The sequence below is a fragment of the Quercus robur genome, chromosome 2 (assembly GCF_932294415.1).
Source record: "Quercus robur chromosome 2, dhQueRobu3.1, whole genome shotgun sequence".
Classification (NCBI taxonomy): domain Eukaryota; kingdom Viridiplantae; phylum Streptophyta; class Magnoliopsida; order Fagales; family Fagaceae; genus Quercus; species Quercus robur.
In genome coordinates this window covers 60,369,339-60,390,713 of record NC_065535.1, presented here as the reverse complement: position 1 = coordinate 60,390,713, position 21,375 = coordinate 60,369,339, and the positions used below count along the sequence as shown (strand labels likewise).

Genomic DNA, 21,375 nt, shown 5'->3' with positions numbered 1-21,375 from the left:
ATGGTTCCAATAGGGGAGGTTGATGATGTGCATGCCCTGACTGAAATTTTGGGCTGCAAAGTTGGAAAGTTGCCTATGTCTTATCTAGGCATGCCATTGGGGGCTTCACATAATTTCCCTTCAATTTGGAATCCTATTTTGGAAAAATTTGAGCGGAAATTAGCCGGGGGGAAGAAGCTGTATTTGTCTAAGGGGGGTCGATTGATGTTACTCAAGAGTACGCTATCTAGTCTTCCTACCTATTTTCTATCGTTATTCACAATTCCTACTCATGTGGCTAATAGAATTGAAAAGTTGCAAAGGGACTTTCTATGGGGTGATAGTAAAACTCATCTAATAGGATGGGATAAAGTTTGTGCATCTATAGCCAATGGTGGCTTGGGGATAAGGAAACTTACTACTTTCAATAAGGCCTTATTGGGGAAATGGTTGTGGCAGTTTGGGAGGGAAGAGGATCGGTTATGGAGGAGGGTGGTAGCTTCAAAATATGGGGAAGGATGGGGGGGTTGGACCTCAAAACTGGGTAGGGAAGTTCATGGGTGTGGTTTGTGGAGAGGTATTCGCATGGGATGGGAGAATTTTAGCAAAAATTGTCAGTTTGTTGTTGGGTTGGGGAATAGAGTGAGGTTTTGGCAGGATGGGTGGTGTGGGGATCAACCTTTTCAATAGGCTTTCCCAAGATTGTATGGTATTGTCTTTTTTTTGATAAGTAATAAGACTTTTATTGAAAAAAAATTGAACATCGTGCTCACGATGGTGAACACTTTGAACAAAGAAACAAATACAATAAGATCAAGAGCTAAAGGAAATAGAAACTAAAAAATCAGCTACAGTAGTACAATTCGTACACCCCCAAATACGAGCCCAAAGAAACAGAGTACGAAAAAGTAAACATTTTAAATGTTTCAAAGTTCTCGCCTTGTCTTCAAAAATGCGGGTATTACGTTCCTGCCAAACTAACCACATTAAACATGCTGGGACCATGTTCCAAATGATAGAAAGACGCTTTCCAAACCAGTTTCTCCATATAAAGAAAAAAGATTTCACTGACCTTGGCATTACCCATTGAATCCCAAACACTGCAAAAACTTCACACCATAAGGCATGAGAGAACTTACAATGAAGAAGAAGGTGATCCACTGATTCCCCATCGCAACAACACAAACACCTATTAACCAAAAACTGACCTTTCCTAATAAGGTTATCAATGGTGAGTATCCCATCATTAGCTACTGTCCATAAGAAGAAAGACACCCGTCTAGGAACCTTAGTACGCCATATACCCTCCCAAGGAAAGGCATCAGTGGTGGAACTAGCTAATAGCTTATAAAAAGAGCGCACATCAAAAACAACAGATGTAGTCAATCTCCAGATCAAATGATCATCCCCCTCACCCCTCAGCATAGACGAATAAATAAACTCAAAGAATGAGTAGACAGTGGTTGCCTGCCAATCCTGAGGACCGTGACGGAACAATAAATTCCAGCTCCTACCTCCTTCTAAATTTGAAACAACCAAATCAGAGACCCATGCTTCTTTAGAAACAGAGCAATCATACATGGAAGGAAAAAGTTCCTTCAAAGGAGTAGGCCCACACCATGTATCATGCCAAAAACGAACACGGTTACCCTCCCCCACATTATACAAAATTTGGCTAAAGAACTTCTCTGATCCTTCTCTAATACTCCTCCACTTTTTTTTGATAGGTAATCAGAAATTTATTAATAAAGAGAAAAAAGAAAAGAAAAGAAAAGTACAAGTTGTTCATGATGATGAACAAGAGGAAAAAAACAAACAACACAGCAAAACAAGAAATTAGGAAACTAAGCTAAGAGAAGACATAAACTCAAAGAGAGAAGAACATTCAGTAAAACCCCAACATCGAGACCACTCTAATACTCCTCCACATCCCACACCTTGCCTCTCCATATTTGTCTGCTATAACCTGACGCCATAATCTATGATTCTCTTTCCCAAACCGCCACAACCACTTCCCAAGTAAAGCCTTGTTAAACAGTCTAACTCTTCGGATTCCCAAACCACCACACTCAACTGGCAAGCATACCTTATCCCAAGCAACTAAAGGATATCTAAAAACATCCTCTGAGGCCCCCCAAAGGAAATTCCACTGAATTCTTTCAATTCTTGCAGCCACAGCTTGAGGGATAGTAAACAACGATAAAAAGTAGGTGGGAAGACTCGATAGGGTACTTTTTAACAAAATAAGCCTACCTCCTTTCGATAAATATAGTCTTTTCCATCCAGCCAGCCGTTTCTCCATCTTTTCAATAATAGGATTCCAAATTGATGAATCCTTATAGTGTGCCCCAAGAGGCATGCCCAAATATCTCATAGGCAAAGTGCCCACCTTACAACAAAGGATACGAGCCAAACCATTCAAATCCCCGACATCGCCAACAGGAACAATCTCACTCTTGCCTACATTAACTTTCAGGCCAGTAATAGCTTCAAAGAAAATCAACACCATCCGCACATATAATAACTGTTGCCTAGAAGTATCACAAAACAATATAGTATCATCAGCAAAAAGAAGGTGAGAAATATGGATACCCCCACGTCTATGCGACCCCGCTTTAAATCCACAAAGAAAGCCACCATTTTCTATCCTCTTCAACAGTATACTCAACACTTCCATAATCATTAGAAATAAAAGTGGAGACAAAGGATCCCCTTGACGAAGACCACGAGAACTACCAAAAAAACCTTTAGGGGATCCATTAATCAAAACTGAGAATTTAACTGTAGAGATGCACGCCTTAATCCACCTACTCCATCTTGCCCCAAAGCCCATCCTATCCATAAGGTAAAATAGTGCATTCCAATTCACATGATCATAAGCCTTCTCAATGTCCAGCTTTATTATAACACCAGGAATACCACTCTTCAACCTGCTGTCTAAGCATTCATTAGCAATAAGAACCGAATCAAGAATTTGTCTCCCTCCCACAAAAGAATTTTGAGAGTCGGATATCAATTTATCCAACACTCCTCGAAGCCTATGAGCCAACACCTTAGCCAACAATTTATAAAGGCTACCCACAAGACTGATAGGACGAAAGTCTTTGATATTTACTGCATTAGTCTTCTTGGGAATCAAACATAGAAACGTGGCATTAAGAGATTTCTCAAAAACACACTGGCTGTGGAAATCTTTGAAGAAAGCCAATATATCCCCTTCTAAAACACTCCAGCATTTCTGAAAGAACGCCATGGTAAACCCATCTGGCCCAGGGGCCTTATCACCTTCTGCATCCTTAAGAGCCTCAATAATCTCCTCCTTCTCAAACTCTCTCTCTAACATATACCTCTCAGTTTCGTCTAGACAAGCGAACTCTAACCCATCAATAGTAGGTCTCCAAGCTTCCAGTTCTTGATATAATCTCTTATAAAAATCCACCACCTGATTTGTAATATCTGACTCCTCCTCAAAGAGAACGCCATCCACCTCCACACCCCTAATCTGATTGGTTCGCCTATGGGAATTGGCAATTCTATGAAAGAACCGTGTGTTGTTATCACCCTCTTTGATAAACGAAGCCTTGGACTTCTGCCTCCAAGAAATCTCTTCTAAAGAAGCCAGAAAATCTATATCTGATTTAACCGCCAACCTTCTAGCCTTGTCCTCTTGAGTCAACACCTGCCTCCCTTCTCTCATGTCAATGTCTAAGAGCTCGGTCAAAAGACTCTTTTTTCTAAAAGCTACATCTCCAAAAACATGCTTATTCCAGTGCTTCAAATCCCTTTTAAGGAGCTAGAACATAACTTGGAGGTCCCACAAAATGATAACCATTCCACCAGTGACGAACCTTATCCACAAAACCCTCCACCTTTAACCACATATTTTCAAATCTAAAAGGACTCTTCCCCCTCAACATACCACCTGCCTCCACTAGCAAAGGACAATGATCCGACACCACCCTAGGGAGAATTCTTTGAGTCACATCTAAGAAATGCTCTTCCCAATCTGCTGTCATCAAAACTCTATCAAGTCTAGACATAGAAGGACTATCAGAATCACGAAACCAAGTATATTCACCTCCTACCAAAGGCAAATCAATCAGTGAATGTTTAGCAATGAAATCTGAGAATTTAAACATAGCAGGACTAAAAGAATTACAGCCAAGTCTCTTAGCTGGATAACGGATAACATTGAAGTCTCCAAACAAGCACCAAGCCCCAGCCCACCGTGATCTCACTAAGTCTAATTCTGCCCACAATGCATCCCTAAGACTTCCGTCAGTCGGTCCATACACCCCTGAACAAATCCATTCAAAACCATCTGACACACCCTTCAACACAATTGAAATTGAAAAACTTCCAACCACTGAATCTACCCTCTCAACAACCCTATTATCCCACATCAGAATGACACCCCCAGCTGTATGTATGGCATCTAAGGCCCCCCAGTCAACAAAAGGGCTACCCTAGAGACTTTTAACCAAGCTAGAACTGGTACTGTCTAGTTTAGATTCTTGCAAGCATACTATATCACACTTCCATTCCCTTAAAAGATTCTTCACAACATCTCTTTTATGGGGATTATTCAAACCCCTCACATTCCATGACAGCATTTTTAAATTCATTTATCAATAGATGAACCCAAACTAGAGGATTTCAAACTGCCTCTAGAATTTCTACCAGAATGCCCATCATAATTAATAGATGAAAACAAATTTCTTAACTCCCTCATCCCCTTTTGGTTTGAGTTGCTTACCCGACGAGTAGTAACAACATTGGCTTGCTGCTCCCAAACCTTCTCAAGTTTTTGAAAAAAAAAAATACACTGTCTCTCACAACAATCAATAGGGAAACCCACATAAGTACTAAAATCTTTAATCATCCTACTCACCCATTCTGAAGGCTCCAAAACCTCTTCCACTGAAAACCCATCCGAACCATCTTCCATAGAGACGAGATCAAAAGAACCATTGGGTCCCACAGAGCCAAAGGTGTAATGACCTCAGGATTAACAGCCTCCTCATCCTTACCTGACATCGAAGAAGCATCCCAAATCAGTCTAGGAACCTTAGAGTCAATCAATCCACAACCCACCTCAGAAATAGGAAACTTCAAGTCCGAACCCACCCTCACTTGGCTCTGAACCTGAACTGGGCACCCAGAATTTTCAGTGGTTGTCGAATGAGCTCCAACAGCAGTATCAGCAACCAAAAACCCAACCCCTTGGTCCACAATTTGATCATCGGCAACTGGGAAGTGTGCCGGTTCTCTATCGGCACTCAAGACAGTCTCCACAGCATCACCGTGATCATCCGAACCCAAAACACTATCATCGGGCTTCGTATCAGTTGCAAGGGGGCCGCTTAGCCTCTCACCGGAGCTCTGGAACTCCCCTGCCTCTGCCTTGTGAGACAGTTTCTCATCGGACTTCGTATCGATAGCAGGGGAGCCACCCAGTCCCTCGCCGGAGCTTGGGATCTCCCCTTCCTCATCCTCGTATGTTCCCGATCCTTCCCCAGTCACCCACTCTTTCATTTGCAAATTATCGGATCCATCGCCTATACAGACATGTTTGGGCACGTCAAATAAAAGTTGGCCTGACCCATTCTCACGATTGGGTTGGTGGGCTTGAGCAGGTCTACTTACAATGGGCTGTAAATTACCCCAGGAAACAGTCCGCTTACCCTCACCCACCAAGTCAATAGATATTTTTAAACAAAAGTGGGCCTGGGTCCATTTTAAATGACATGCACGTACAGGCCTGCCAGCTGTTGACACACTAGCAGAATTTTTTGAAGCATCAAATCCCCCCAAAGACTCAAACTGATTATGCTGACCAGTTATATTTGGAAGTTGTTGCACAACACGTAAATTACTCCCTTTATTTTCGTGGCCATTTAATTTTTTCCAAACTTGGGGTCTTTGCATGTCAACTGCTTTTTCAAATTCTCCACCTCCGGCCACCACCTCTTCCTCCGATCCAGCAATCGTCTTCCCCAAAAAATATTCACGTAATCTTCTTCTAAACAAAGCCCAACCACCTATCTTGGTCCCCTCTGGAACCCGTAGGCAACCCCTTCTTGCACCATTGTGGTATTCAGAGATTTCCACAAAAAAGCCGCCCTTGTTAAATCTACTGGTAAACTCCAAAAGTTTAGAGTTCTCACGTAAACGTTTGAAAAAAGGTGATTTTCGAAAATTCCATTGATCTAGGTCTGCCAAACAAGCAATAATCCAACCCAAACCCGAACGACCCACCCTAATGGAGCCATGGAACTTACCCCGTCGTTCATGAATAGCATAGGAATCTATCCTACCACCCTCAAAAGCTAAAGAAAAAACCTTTGAATCAATACGAAAGACAGCTGAAATCTGCTCTAACCCCCCTGACTGTGTTTTATGCTTGGGCTGTTGAGATTTGGGTGGCTGTGTGGGAGTAGCAGTGGGCTTTGATTGTAAAGTTGAAGGGTGTGAAACGGTATCGGTATGGGAAGCTATGGGTACAGGTATCAAGGGGAGTGGTGGTGGTCCCTGACCAAAAGTTGGCCAAAAAAATTGTGGTGGTGTGAAAAAAGGTAAATGGGGATGATATGGGTTATAAGGATGGCAAGTTGGTAGTGATGGTGGTGGTAGTGATGGTGTATATGGATGCTGAAGTTGGACAGGTTGTGGTGGAGGGGGTTGTGGATATGGTGGTGGTGGTAGAGGGGTATGGCGAGGTGGTAGAAGGGTAGGGCGAGGTGGTAGAGAGGTCATGGTAGAGAGGTCATGGGAGAGCCTTTGTAATCAATCCCACTCCAACACAATTTTCTATTAAACAAACCTTAGAAATATAGTAGTTGTTCAGGACTTGTTTGCCAAGATGGAGTCATTAGAAGCATCAAGAAGTCATTCCCAATAACCTCAAAGGTAAAGCTTCCTAAATGGTAGACAATACTGATGAGCGACCAAAATTTTTTATTGATGTAGAAGTATAAGTGCCAACAGATGCTGTCTTAACATTCGTGCAGCAAGAAAGAATAGAGAGTAGCACCTAAACTGGTATTGTCATTGATAAGGAGGTATCTGTAGAAGCTTTTTTGTCAAGGCAGGGGGCGGAGGATAGAAGAATTTGGGATGTTCGTTTTATTCGAGAATTTAATGATTGGGAGATGGATGAAGGGCTGCATTTTCTTCATATATTGGGAGCTAATACTCCTCCAATGGATGTGGGAGACCGGATGAGGTGGAAGTTGAAGCTTAATGGGGATTTTGATATCCGGTCATATTATAACAAATTAAAGAATTCTCCCTCAATTGTCTTTCCTTGGAAAGCTATATGGAAAGTAAAGGCCCCTAGGCGAGTTTCCTTTTTTGTTTGGTGTGTAGCTTGGAATAAGATCCTAACGGGTGATAACCTGAGATTGAGGAGATTGGTTTTTGTGGACTGGTGTATTATGCGTCGACATTGTGGAGAGACAGTAGACCACTTACTTCTTCATTGTGAGATGGCTTATCGGTTATGGAGCTTTGTCTTTATAACTTTTGACCTGTCTTGGGTTGTACCTAGATCGATCCCAAATTTACTTTTTGGCTGGTGGAATTGGTTGGGGAAGCACTCGTCTCAGATATGGAATTTAGTTTCATCATGCATCTTTTGGTGTATTTGGAAGGAACGGTATCGGCGGACTTTTGAGGATTTGGATAGTTCCGGTGATCAGATGTTTGCTTCTTTTAGTGGGACTCTTTTTGATTGGTCTCGGGCTTGGGGACTCACGACTAGTGATTCTCTCCCTTCTTTCCTTAGCTCTCTTTCTCTTTGTAATTAATCTGTGGATTGGTTTTCTTTCTTCTTTTTTTCTTTGTTTTTTCCTTCTTGTATTTTCTGGGTTTGCTCTATGTTCTTCATGCATAGAGTAGCCATTCGTATATATAACATCTTTACTTATCAAAAAAAAAACAACCTCAACCATGTGCCATTATTCAGATCAATTAGAGATGCAACAAAAAACCAATAAGATTGGTTGAAAGAAGAAAAACTCATAAGAACTAATAATTGGAGTTAGTAAAAGGTATTTAAACTAAGAAAAAGAACTAAAATCAGACTTTGTCAGCAATGGAACGCAACAAAGAGTACCAGGAAAGAAGAAAGTTACAAAAAATAATATTATAGTACACTTTTGGGCCTTAAAAATTGGGATTGTTTTCATTTTGACCCTTTATGTTTGATTCCATTTTCATATTGGCCATGTCGTCCCTTTCTATTAGTCTTCTGGTGACACTTGGCACTATATGGGTGACGTGTCTTAATGAAAGGCACTTATCTAGCACTTAACTGTCAGATTACTGACAGAAATGGACTAATAAGAGTGAGATGTCTTAATGAACGGCACTTAATGATTAGATTATTGACAAAATTGGACTTATATGGGCAACATGTCTTGGTGGATGGCATTTATTTGAGACTTAATGGACCTAATTATTAACAAAAATGGATGGCAAGACCAATAAGAAAACAAAATCAATCATGAAGAGCCAAAATGAAAATTCTGGAACATAAATGGTCAAAATGAAAACAACCTCAAACTTTAAGAGCTAAAAGTGTACTTTAGTCAAACAAATAACAACGCATATCAAAGAGTCCCCACAAAAACTAAAAAATATATAACAATAACAGTACTTACTTCAGTTGTAACTTTCCTCTTATCTTCCAAATCAGTTTTGTTTCCAGCAAGGGCCATAACCATGTTAGGATTTCCTGTAACAACTCCAAAATGAGTGCATGATTGCTACATTAACTCAAAAAAATTGACCCTTCAGACATAAGAATGTTCTTTTCTAGATAATAAAAATGAACAGATAAAATTTGAATAATAAAAATAATAATATACCTTAAATTAATACTTTAGATAATCTCCAAGAATCAAAGGACTCAATTTATCAATCCTCATATTCTTAAAAGCTTCCCTATATTACCATTTTTTCTAAAGTTTCATGTAACCCTAATTTGACTCGTAGAAATCCTTTTTTTAAGGCTAAACTAATGAGTATAGGATTTGTTTTAATTTAGTCCCTAGATTTTAAAGTTCCAATTATGCCTCTAAAATTGTTAATTGTTAGCAATGGAGTCCTTTCGTCCTTAAAAATGATGATGTCATAATAGAAATTGATGGCATGCCAAATGTTGAGATGAGCCAATACATCAATTTTTGTATGCCATCGTCATCAAATTTGAGCAGAATGACTACATAGCATAAAATTAAAAATTTAATGGATGATATTCGAACTTCATAAAATATAAGGACCTAATTGGAACCTACAACATCTCAAGAACCAAAAGTACAGTAAATTTTTTATTTTATATTTAAAAGTTTGTTTCACCTTCCATTTCATATTAATTTATTAAAAATATTAAGTAGGTTCTCATTCCGTCTTTTATCTTCCCCCTTTTTAAAAGAAGTGGTTTTAGAATAAGTTAGACTTCAACAAGAATCCTATAAGTATGCAACCACTAATGTTATTTGTTAAAATAAAATATTATAGAAAAGAAACTTATTGTTTATAAAGAGTAGATTGAGTAATGGTTTTAGTAAAAAGAACATAAGACCTGGCTACTACATAACAAGTAATTTCCATCATTGTTGAAATTAGAGAGACTCAAATATAATCCAAAGATAACAAAACAAGAATAATGGAATAAATAGCCAAGAGGAAACACATGCCCTTATGCCTTTTCTTCAACTTTGACAATTTATTTATTCTCAAAATAAGCAAGTTCAACCTTAACTAATAAGCACCTTGCTTCTGAAGCTCTTGTACCCACTTCTTAGCCCGTGCATATGACTCCTGCAAATCAAAAGAAATAAATATTAAATAAAAACCCTGAGTAAGAAGAGAACAAAATATTTAAACACAACCACATTACCACACACCACCCCCACAAAACCAGATACAATCTTCAAAATCTTTCTTTCTTGAACTTGTGAAAACACATTTGCCGCATGTGAGTTGTTGAAAATCAAAACGAAAAAAAGCATATCGTTTAGCTCTATTTCATTGAGACTTTCATTTGCTTATTGAGAAAAATTTGCAAAGAACAAATATTTGATCTTTTCATCATATGCAACCAAATCATTAGCAAGACTCATCAGAACTGCACGCATTAATTTTACTTGCATATTTCTTATATATATAGGCTTGTATATGAATGGAGAAAAAATCATACAGCATTGGTGATATCGTAGACAATGATGGCAGCAGCAGCACCTCTGTAATACATTGGAGCCAAGCTATGGTATCTCTCTTGTCCAGCTGTGTCCCATATCTCAAACTTCACCGTTGCATCATTCACTGCAAGCGTTTGCGAGAAAAATGCTGCTCCTATGGTTGATTCCTATCACCAACATCATTAACCTCAATGTTAAAATAAACATTTAAAAAATACAAAAGCACCATCCCCCATTGTTCAGCATAAAAAATTATTGTCCAACATTTTTTTATTGGTAAGTTACACAAGCATCCTAAAGGTTTTGAACCCGCAATCTCACCCTCCATTCATCTTATAGGAGAAGGAAGTACCATTTGATCTTAAAGGTCAATGGCATAGTGTCTGTCCAACACTTGTAGGAAATTACATATTTCATTAACGATCCAGTAATATTATGGTGCAACTGAGTTGCTCAAAAACAACCCAACCTCAGTGCATAAAAAGCTTGTTCATGATAGTTTATTTAGAAACAAACCAAGCTCATTCCTTTTCTGAAGTTTGTTTGGTAAACAAGCCAAGTTCAAACAATTTTTTATTATTTTTTATGAACATATGGCTCAAAGATAAACATCAAAACTTAGGCTTGATATAAGCTCACTTGTGAGGCTTGTGGGCTTGATAGTTTAAAGACCCACAAAATATCTTAATGTCTGGTCCTAACTTACCAGGTACAGTGATCCTAATTTATTTACCAAATGCATGTGGTCCTTCAGGAAAAAAAAGTGGTCCTTACTCCTTGTTACCCTTTCTCATTGATAGTGATAAAATTTTCAAGGGCTTCAAGGGCTTTATCAGCATATATGAGATTGGGATTTTTAAGGTTTCTTTTAATACTTTTTTTTCCTATATTGTTTAGATTTTCTGAGATTTGCACATAATACTCCCCCAGTAATATTTGGCTTGTAGTTAAATTTTAGCTTAGATTAAAATTTCTCTTCTTGGATCTTGCCAAGTATCTAACTTCAAAATTTTGAGAAGACAAGTATAATGTTCGGGATGTCAAGCCAAGCTTTTGACAAACGGATCTCAAGCATTGTTGAATTGTACTTATCAAAAAAAAAAAGCATTGTTGAATTGTGGCCAAGCCAAGTTTGAACATGTTTACTATGCCTTTTCAAGTTCAAGGCAAGCTTGAACATTCAACACTCAACTCGGCATGGCTCAGCTCAATTACAGCCCTACAGCTAGCTAGGGCTATAACTGAGCCGTCAAGAAATGCATGTTCAAACATGGCTTGACAAAAGTAACAGGGTGTTCAAACTCAACTCAAGCTCGTTAAAAATTCAAGTTGCTTGAACACAGTTTGGCTTGACTTATTCCATGTTAGTACACTCAAGTCCACAAACAAGCTTTGTACAGGTAAAAAAGAAGAAGAATAAATTGCATTTAAAGAGCATAAAAGGTGAAAGTAATTATTTCCACGTAAACAGCATTGTAAAGAAGTCGACCCAAGCCACATGCCTAGATATTTTGTAAGTTTTCTTGAAGCCATACCAAGGCTTATTAAGGTTCTTAAGTTCAGTCTAGGCCCGACTTGTTTATCCTCGGGCCTTATGCTCAAAAGCATGTTCATTAACAAGAAAATTAGCTTCAGCCTTGCTCATGGTCTCTTTGATTTTAGTTGAAGATCTTAACATAATTTCACCATCAGCTTATGCACAGCTTCTTTTTTTGGTGAGAAATGAGGGAATCCATACGTCTTTGAACACCTGACTACTCCCTCGGGTATGTGTAGTCCCCCCATCCCATTACAAGGATGAATCCCTTGGGGGTGGTCCCAAGATGTTAGACCTACTCTTGCTCTAATATCATGTTAAATTACCGATTGTTCCCTATTGAGATATGGTAAACTTAATCATTTATCCACATACTTGTAACATATAAAATTAGGGACATAGATAGAATTCCACCTACATGGGCAAGTAGATGGCTTTTTAAGGATTTCTTTTTCTTTCTTCTTTATGTTCCTCCTAAAAGATTTCTAGCAAGACAAGCAGGTCAAAGTTGCTGTTTGTTTGTTGTTAACTAAAATTCATGATAACACTTTATATAGAAATTCACAGTGTAATTCTCCTACAGAAAAACATGTTGAATAGAAACAAACATACCCATTTGCTGAATTAGAGAAAACAAATAGTTAAATTAAAAAAAAAAAAAAAAAAACCTGAAATTCAAGGAATTGGCCCTTGACAAAGCGCAGGACGAGGCTAGATTTACCAGCGCCCATGTCACCCAGCAAAACCTGAGAATTATGAGATCAAATCACAAACCCACCAATTTTTTTTTTTTATAAATAAAATGAGAGAAAGAATTGGAACCCTAGAGATTAGAGAGTAGAGAAGAAAGGGAAAATTGGACTGACCAGCTTGGCGTTGTGACTGTTGTGTGCGATCGTAGTAGTGGCCATGGAATGGAATCGACAGATATGAATAGAAAGAAAGAACAAAACAAAGAAACCTTGGTTTGTTTTTTTGAGTGAAATGGCGAGAAAATTCTGAGTCTGAGTCTGTGTTGTGAATATTTGTAGCAGTTGCCTTTTTTTGGGTTCAGCTCAGCTGGTTGGATTTATTTGTTTGTTTCTGAATCCAACTGAGAGATCCACTTGACACAGGTGACACGGTCGCGTACTTTTCTTTTTCTTTTTCTTTTTTTTGGATTGAGTAATGTGATGTGCAGCTGTGAATTTAGAAAAATTTTAAAAATAAAAAATAGTTCTAATTTAATTAGATAATTTTTATTTTACAAAAATAAAAAATAGGGTTAAAATTGTAATTTAACAAAATTTAAAAAAAAATACTAAAACAAAATTTCCCTAAAAATTAGTACACTCTTTATTTAAATATATCTTATGTATATTTAATACATTTTTTTTCTTAAAAACTAGCATATACTAAACTCAATAGTTTACTCCATTTCAAATTCTAAATTTTAGTTTCTTAAAAATCTCTTCCCATGTAATCTCACTAATAATAGATAAATTCAAATTAAAAAATTACATTAAACTAAAAATAAATAAATAAAAAACCTCATCGCATATGTGTAGCGCATGTGATGAATTTAGTAATAATTAGCTTTTGGATAGGATAATGCTGGTGCTACATAAAATAATACAATTTGTGCTATAACTCATCAATATGGCGAGTTGTGAGTGGTAGAAAATAATACACGATAATTATATATATATTTTTTAGAGAGCTTATTATTATAACTACAATAGTGTTCTTAAAACACAATATCAAAGGCGTGTATGTCATAATTTATAAAACTATTATTATTATTATTATTATTATTATTATTATTATTATTATTATTATTATTATTATTATTATTATTATTATTATTATTATTATTTAAACAAGTTATATGACTCGATAAAAAAATCATCATGCAACTAAAACTACATATTGATCATGTCTTTAGTTGTAACATAATAGGTTGGAGCAAGATAGCTATTAGTATATTTGAAACCAAATGTTTTTTAGGTTTAGAATACTTGAGGGAGACTCATATCAACTTATAGAGACTCTACAACATATAACACCAAATTTCTTGATAAAAAAATGCTAGGACCACAATTTGCCCACATAGCGAGTTGTGAGTGATGCAGTAAAAATGTTGGGTTCACAACTCTACCACTCACAACTCGCCAAGTTGTAGCAAAGTTTTGGTTATAGCATTACTGTTTTAACAATAATTGTACGGGGTTGGGCCCTAGGCCCCACGGGCCATGGGCCCAAGCCTCGCAATACATTATATGACCCTGTCTCCATTCTGGACCTTTAACCTCGATCCAGACGCCTCAAGGCCCAATATGGGCCCAAGAGCTGAAATGAGACTACGTCGTCTTGGATATCCAAAGCAAGCCCCTCCCAATCATCTCTAACCCAGTCGAAGGTGTAATTGCTCGAAGTTACCCTGTACTCAGCTGCCTGGTAGTGCCTTCAGGAATATCACTGCCAAGCGGACTTTTAGAGGTGGAAATCAATTCCAATGCCATTACCACATTTCCCAACGGAACATCCACTTAGAGATGATAGAATAAGACCCTCATTCGCACTAATAAGGGGGAGTAATCATAACACCTCCACTTACCTTAGCCTATAAATAGGAGAAGAGAATGAGAAATAGAGGTTGGAAAAAAGGGGGGGGGGGGAGAAAACGAAGAAGGAAAGAGTGACTAAACCAAGAGAGAAAAGGAGTGAGTCTATAAGGTAAAGTGAAAGGTTTAAGGAAACAGGAGTGCATTTGGGTGACCGAGCATAGGACCACCTATAGTAGGAACCTAAAGTCCACAACACAAATAGATTGTGAGCTCAAGTAAAGGTTAAGCCCAATAACCATATTTTGGGTACGCATAATTGGGGGCTGGACCTCAGACCCCACGGGCCCAAGCCTCACGATACATAACCCTGTCCCCATTCTAGACCTTTAGCCTCGATCCAGACGCCTCAAGGCCCAATCCTGAAATGAGACTGCACCGTCTTAGATACCCAAAGCAAGTCCTTCTCGATCATCTCTAACCCAGTTTGATGTGTTATTGCTTAAAGTTACCCTGTACTTGGCTGCCTAGTAGTGCCTTCAGGAATATCACTGTCGAGCGGGCTTTTGGAGGTGCGAATCAATTCCAATGCCATTACCACCTTTCCCGACGGAACATCCACTTAGAGATGATGAAATTGAACCCTCATTCGCACTAGTAAGGGGGAGTAATCATAACACCTCCACTTACCTTAACCTATAAATAGGAGAAGAGAATGAGGAATAGTGGTTGGAAAAGGAGGGGAGGGGGAGAGAGAAAACGAAGAAGGAAAGAGCGACTAAACCAAGAGAGAAAAGGAGTGACTCTATGAGGTAAAGTGAAAGGTTTAAGGAAACAGAAGTGCATTTGGGTCACCAAACATAGGACCACCTATAGTAGGAAACCCAAAACTCACAACACAAATAGATTGTGAGCCCAAGTAAAGGTTGAGCCCAAAAACCATATTTTGGATACGCACAATTGGCGCCGTCTGTGGGAAATCTCCTACGAAGTTGTGGTTCTGCCAAGATGTGCACGGGAAAATGTCTGGGGGTCAATCTGGAAGCTATGCTGAAAGTGGCTCTGAGAGGTCTTCTCGGGGATCCACTTGGTGAGAAAGAAGGCAGAAGGGGCGCGAAAATAGGGAGTATGAGGAGGAAGGGCAGTCTAACCTTGGAGAAAGGTTGTTTCAAACATACCGAACAATGTCCGGTACTTCGAGGCGCAATCATTTCGATAGAAGGGATGAAGAGCTTGAGCGAAGGGACGAGGAACTTAAACATCTACGTCGGTTGGTGAGGGATTTAAAGTTGGAAGCGAGAGGTAGGTGTCGAAGAAGGGACCATGAGGAGCAAGGAGAAAGGTCGACTAGTGTGGGGGGTCACCATGGAGCAGGGTCCCATCAATCCGGATCTCTTCGGCACCAAGATTACTCATTGGAATATGCAGACCGGGACTCGATTTCCCCTGAGGAGCGATGACCCCGAAATGTTGCCATGGACATTATGAGCCGCGCATTACGCCGAGCTGCCCGATCACCATTCTCAAGGGACATTAAACGGGCCCCTATGCCGAGCAAATTTACACGACCGCCTTTCAATTCTTACGATGGAAAGACGGACCTGATAGAACATGTAAGCCATTACATTTAAATGATGTCTTTGCACACCCATAATAATGCACTGATGTGTAAGGTATTTCCTTCAAGTCTAGGTTCCACTGCTTTGAGGTGATTCAATGGGTTAAGGAAAGGCTCGATTTACAGTTTTTCCGAGTTGATTCAAGAGTTTGGTGTCCGGTTCATGACCTGCAACCGAGTTTCGCAGCCCGTGGATGCATTGCTATCAATGAAAATGGGGGCTAGGGAAACCCTCCGCAGCTACGCTAACTAGTACTAGAAGCTGTATAATGAGATTGACGAAGGTAACGAAAAAATTGCGGCAAGTACTTTCCGGATGGGATTGCTCAAGGATTCCGAATTGCGAGACTTGTTGACAAGGAGGCCTCCTGAGGATATGAGACAGTTGATGAGGCGTATTGAAGAGTATAAACGGTTGGAGGATGATCAGTTGCAAAGCAAAGGTAAGGCCCTAGTCATAAATCATCCTTGGTAAAGCGGTTTACAGTCAAGGCCCCAGAAGGATATGAGGATTCAAGAGCCAAGGCCACAGATAGGGGAAGTGAATGTGGCCTTCAAGGAGCTAGTGCACAGGATTGTGGATTGAATCAAGAATGAGCCGTACTTCCGGTGGCTAAACAAGATGGGGGGTGACCCTTTAAAGAGGAATCAGAACCTGTACAGTACTTACCATAGGGATAAGGGGCATACCGCTGAACAATGCAGAATGTTAAAAGATCATCTGGAGCAGTCAGTAAAGGCGAGGTATTTGAAAGAGTTCATGGTGGACCCTAGCAATCAGGAAGCCGGGCAGAGTGTTCGGACTCGTGGGAATCCTCTCCCACCCCCATTAGGAGTAATAGAAGTCATCCACGCGGCCCCAAGGGGTGCTCAGGTGTCCAAGAGGAGGGGGGTGCTGGCTGTGGTACCGGCAGGAAGTTGCGTGGGTGAGCAACCCTCCGAGAAGAAGTTGAAGTACACTCGGGATCCCATCGCTTTCAATGACGATGATCTAGAAGGCACAATTCAACCACATGATGATGCTTTGGTGATTACAGCCCGAATGAATGGTTTCATAATAAAGAGAGTATTGATAGATCAGGGGAGTGGTGGCAAGGTGATGTATCCCGACCTATTCAAAGGGCTTAGCCTGAAGAATGAAGATCTCTCTAAGTATGACATGCCCCTAATGGGGTTTGATGGTCGTATGGTGATCCCAGAGGAGCAGATCTCGCTTCCTGTGAATATGGAAGGTAAGGAGGTGATGGTAACATTCATAGTGGTCGCTTCTTTTTCTTCGTACACGTTGATCCTTGGAAGGCCGTGGATTCATGCAATGGGGGCTGTACCATCCACCCTACATGTGAAGGTCAAGTTCTGCACCGAGTAAGGTATTGCCGTAGTAAGGGGCAATCAACAAGTGGCCAAGCAATGCTTGGCAGTCACAGTTAACCGGGGAATCAAGTAAAAGGAGTCAACCAAGGAGACTCCCTTATAGCAATTACAGGGACCCCAAAAGGAAGCGGGGGGCTAGCTGTGCCGAGAACTTAGTAAGAGTAAGGATATTACAGAATGATGATAGGAGTTTTCTTATAGGAGCAAGTGTGAAGGACAAAGAGAGGGTAGAGATGTTGTTGTTTCTTGTGCAGAATGTAGATGTGTTCGCTTAGAACCCATATGAGGTGCTCGGGGTGGACCCTGAGTTCATAGTTCACAAGCTCAACATGGATTCTTTGTACCCTCCCAAGAAGTAGAAGCTGAGGAGATCAACTAAGGAGCATGTCGAGGCTGTCAGGCAAGAAGTCAAGAAATTAAAGGAGGCCAGGGCTATAAAGGAGATATTCTTCCTAGAGTGGCTCGCGAATACCATGGTGGTAAAAAAGAAGAACGCAAATGGAGGGTCTGTGTTAACTTCACTAACTTGAACCAAGCATGTCAGAAGGATCCATTTCCCATGCCGAAGATTGATCAGCTGGTAGATGCCACCTATGGGCACCTAAGGATGAGCTTTCTAAACACTTTTTAGGGTTATCATCAGATTGCCCTAGCTGCCGAAGATCAGGAGAAGACATCATTCATATCCCCTGATGTTAACTATCATTATACCGTGATGCCATTTGGGTTAAAGAATGTCGAGGCCACATATCAACGGATGATGACGAGAATGTTTAGAGATAAGATTAGGCGCACAGTTGAGGTGTACATTGATGATATGATGGTAAAAAGCAAACGGGAGATGCAGCATATTGATGATCTCAAAGGGGTGTTCGAAGTACTTCGACAGCACAAGCTGCGCCTCAATGTCGATAAGTGTGCTTTCGGAGTGGGGGCTAGCAAGTTCCTAAAGTATTTGATCACTAACCGAGGAATAGAAGTCAACCCTGACCAGATTGAAGTAGTAAAATGCCTCAAACCGCCTAGCAATCCAAAGGAAGTCCAAGTACTAACCGGCATGTTAGCTACCCTTAATCGGTTTATTTCCAAATTTGCTGATCGGTGATGTCTATTTTACCAACTTTTGAAAAAATGGAAGGGATTCCAATGGAACGAAGAGTATGAAAAGGGTTTTCAGGATTTGAAGGAATTTTTGATGTGAGCCCCTATATTGACAGCCCCGGAGCTTGGAGAGGACTTATACATGTTTCTTTCGGTATTCGAACATGCCATGTTGCTGAGAGATCAAGGTGTGCAATAACCTATATACTACATCAGCAAAACCTTGGTTGATGCCAAGACGAGGTATTTACCTTTGGAGAAGTTGGTATTGGCATTAGTTTATGCTATGAGGAGGCTACCCCACTATTTTTAGGCTTATACTGTTTACGTATTAACCAAGTATTCTCTGTAGTCGTTATTAAAGAGGTCTAATTTCACGAGAAGAATAGCTAATTGGGGGACTCAGCTAGGTTTTTTTGACATTAGGTACAGGCCTAGGAGCTCGATGAAGAGTCAGGTCCTTACCGATTTCATTGTAGAGTTTTCCCTGAAAGGGGGGAGGGAGATGATTTGCCCTGTGGAGGTAATCCCGTGGAAGATATTTTGTGGACGGTGCGTCTAGCGCATTAGGAGCCGGGGCTGGAATCGTAGTCATCACCCCAGAAGGAATAAAATTGGAGCATTCCTTTAGGTTAGGCTTTAAGGCATCTAATAACGAAATTGAGTATGAGGCCTTGCTTGTCGGATTAAGAGTTGTCTTGGATCTAGGTGCTAAGAAAGTAGAGGTCTACTCGGACTCTCGATTGGTGGTCAATCAGGTGCAGGGAAGCTTTGAGGCCAAGGATCCCCGAATGGTGGAGTACTTACGATTAGTGAATCAAATTATAGACCGCTTTCAGAATGTAAGAGTAGTTCAGGTAGCCAGGGGACAGAACTAGCACGTCGACTCTTTGGCCACACTAGCGTCACCATCAATCGAGGAAATTCCTCGATTAATCAAAATGGAGTTGGTAGCAAAACCGAGTACCAATGTAAGGGTAGGTGTTTCGCTAGTGACGACAACTGAGCCATGTTGGATGGATCCAATCATTGACTTTTTAGCTGAGAATCGAGTGCCTATTGATGAAAAGGAAGTAGAAAAAGTGTGCCGGACAACTACTCGGTATTGGTTACCAGCCAATCATAAGCTGTACTGAAGGTCTTTTGAGGGGCCTTACCTATAGTGCCTACACCTCAACAAGGTTAAAGAACTCCTGGCCGAGCTACATGAGGGAGTGTGCGGCAGTCACATGGGAGGATGTTCACTAGCTCACCGAGCGATGACTCAGGAGTTTTGTTGGCCACGAATGCAAAGGGATGCCATTGAGTATGCACGAAAGTGTGAGTAATGCTAGAGGCACGCCCCGATGATCCACCAACTGGCAGGAAGCTTAAATCCCATTACTAGCCCTTGGCCCTTTGCGCAATGGGGACTAGATATCGTCGGTCCGTTCCCTCGGGTTACAGAGAACCGAAGGTTTGTCCTAGTGGCTGTTGATTATTTCACCAAGTGGGTAGAGGCAGAGGCGTTGGCGAACATCCGAGATGTGGATGTTAAGAGGTTTGTATGGAGAAACATAGCGATGAGGTTCAGGGTACTGGAGTCCCTAATGTCAGACAACGGGCTGCAGTTTGACAGCAGGGCTTTCCGCGAGTTTTGTAGCAGTCTCGGCATCACAAACCAGTATTTAACCCTGACATATCCACAAAGCAACGGTCAAGCCAAGGCTACCAACAAAGCCATCGTGAGCGGGTTAATGAAGAGATTAGAAGGTGCTAAGGGCAAGTGGGCAGAGGAGTTGCCTAATGTTCTGTAGGCATACCGGACAACTCCAAGGAGGTCCACGGGAGAAACTCCGTTCTCTCTAACCTCATACCGGCAGAAATAAACTTATGTAGTGTCCGGGTTTCAGGATTCAACCTCACCAAGAATTCGGAATTAATGCTGAAACAATTGAACTTATTGGAGGAACGCCGGGAATCGGTGACTATACGGTTGGCAGAATATCAGCAAAAACTTGCCCGGAGATACAACAGGGACGTAAGGAGAAGAGAGTTTGGAGTGGGAGATCTGGTACTTCGGAAGGTAGTGGGAAATACACGAGATGTCAACGCAAGGAAGCTAGCACCGACTTGGGAGGGATCTTATAGAGTTACTGCTATCACAGGTGCAAAGGCGTACTATTTGGAAGATTTGGATGAAAGACCACTTCCCCGGCCATGGAATGCCCACAATTTGGAGAAATTCTACCACTAACCATAAGTACACAGGGGTATGGATTAAGTGTAATGTTATATGTGCATGATATTAATTAATATGAAGGTGATGTTTGTCCATGCAGGTGTATTTATACTTATAATTTCATTGTTGTTAACTTATTAGCCTCAGTCAACAAACGCAAGGAAAACCTTATATCAAATTTTATCTAAGGACAAAAACTTGCTTCTCGGTTCGTTCTTAATCATCGGGCAGGTGGAAACCTTATATCAAATTTTATCTAAGGACAGAAACCTGCATCTCGATTCGATCTCAATCACCGGGTAGGTGGAAACCTTATATCAAATTTAATCTAAGGACAGAAACCTGCTCCTTGATTCGATCTTAATCACCAGGCAGGTGAAAACCTTATATCAAATTATATCTAAAGGACAGAAACCTGTTCCTGGTTCAATCCTCATCACCGGACAGGTGGAAACCAGGTCTTAAATTTTATCTAAGGATAGGAACCTGTTCTCGGTCCGATCTTAATTACCGGATGGGAGGAAACCTTACACTGATTTATTCCAAGAATACAAACCCTCTTCCCGGCTCTATTTTAATAATCGGGCACATGGTGCTTACGTCGAACTATTCATGGGACTGAAACCAATCTCTCAGATTCAATCTGGATCACAGGGTAGGTAATTTCCTTACACTAAATTTTCCTAGATAAGTCAACATATGTCAAATTCGGTTCTTATCATCGAGGAGCCAATTCTTTCCAGATACAGGCAATCTCTTCTAGACCAGTCCCAATCACTATACATGCATAGATATAA

At 40.4% G+C, this 21,375-nt stretch overlaps 2 protein-coding genes across 2 annotated transcripts in view; one reads left to right on the top strand and one right to left on the bottom strand.

Annotated features, from left to right (window-relative positions):
* Window positions 1-12,823, bottom strand: part of LOC126714316 (ras-related protein RHN1) — a 29,643-nt gene extending 16,820 nt beyond the window's left edge. The window contains exons 1-5 of the mRNA XM_050414409.1: window positions 12,588-12,823; window positions 12,390-12,467; window positions 10,184-10,351; window positions 9,756-9,804; window positions 8,643-8,716 (exon numbers count right to left, since the gene is read on the bottom strand). Of these exons, the coding sequence (XP_050270366.1) occupies window positions 8,643-8,716; window positions 9,756-9,804; window positions 10,184-10,351; window positions 12,390-12,467; window positions 12,588-12,632 (414 nt within the window). The 5' untranslated portion in view covers window positions 12,633-12,823. The remainder of the gene's footprint in view (window positions 1-8,642; window positions 8,717-9,755; window positions 9,805-10,183; window positions 10,352-12,389; window positions 12,468-12,587) is intronic.
* Window positions 12,824-16,504: 3,681 nt separating this feature from the next.
* Window positions 16,505-17,251, top strand: LOC126701492 (uncharacterized). Its single transcript, XM_050399624.1, has one exon. The coding sequence runs from the start codon at window positions 16,505-16,507 to the stop codon at window positions 17,249-17,251; it is 747 nt and encodes a 248-aa protein (XP_050255581.1).
* Window positions 17,252-21,375: the final 4,124 nt, after the last annotated feature.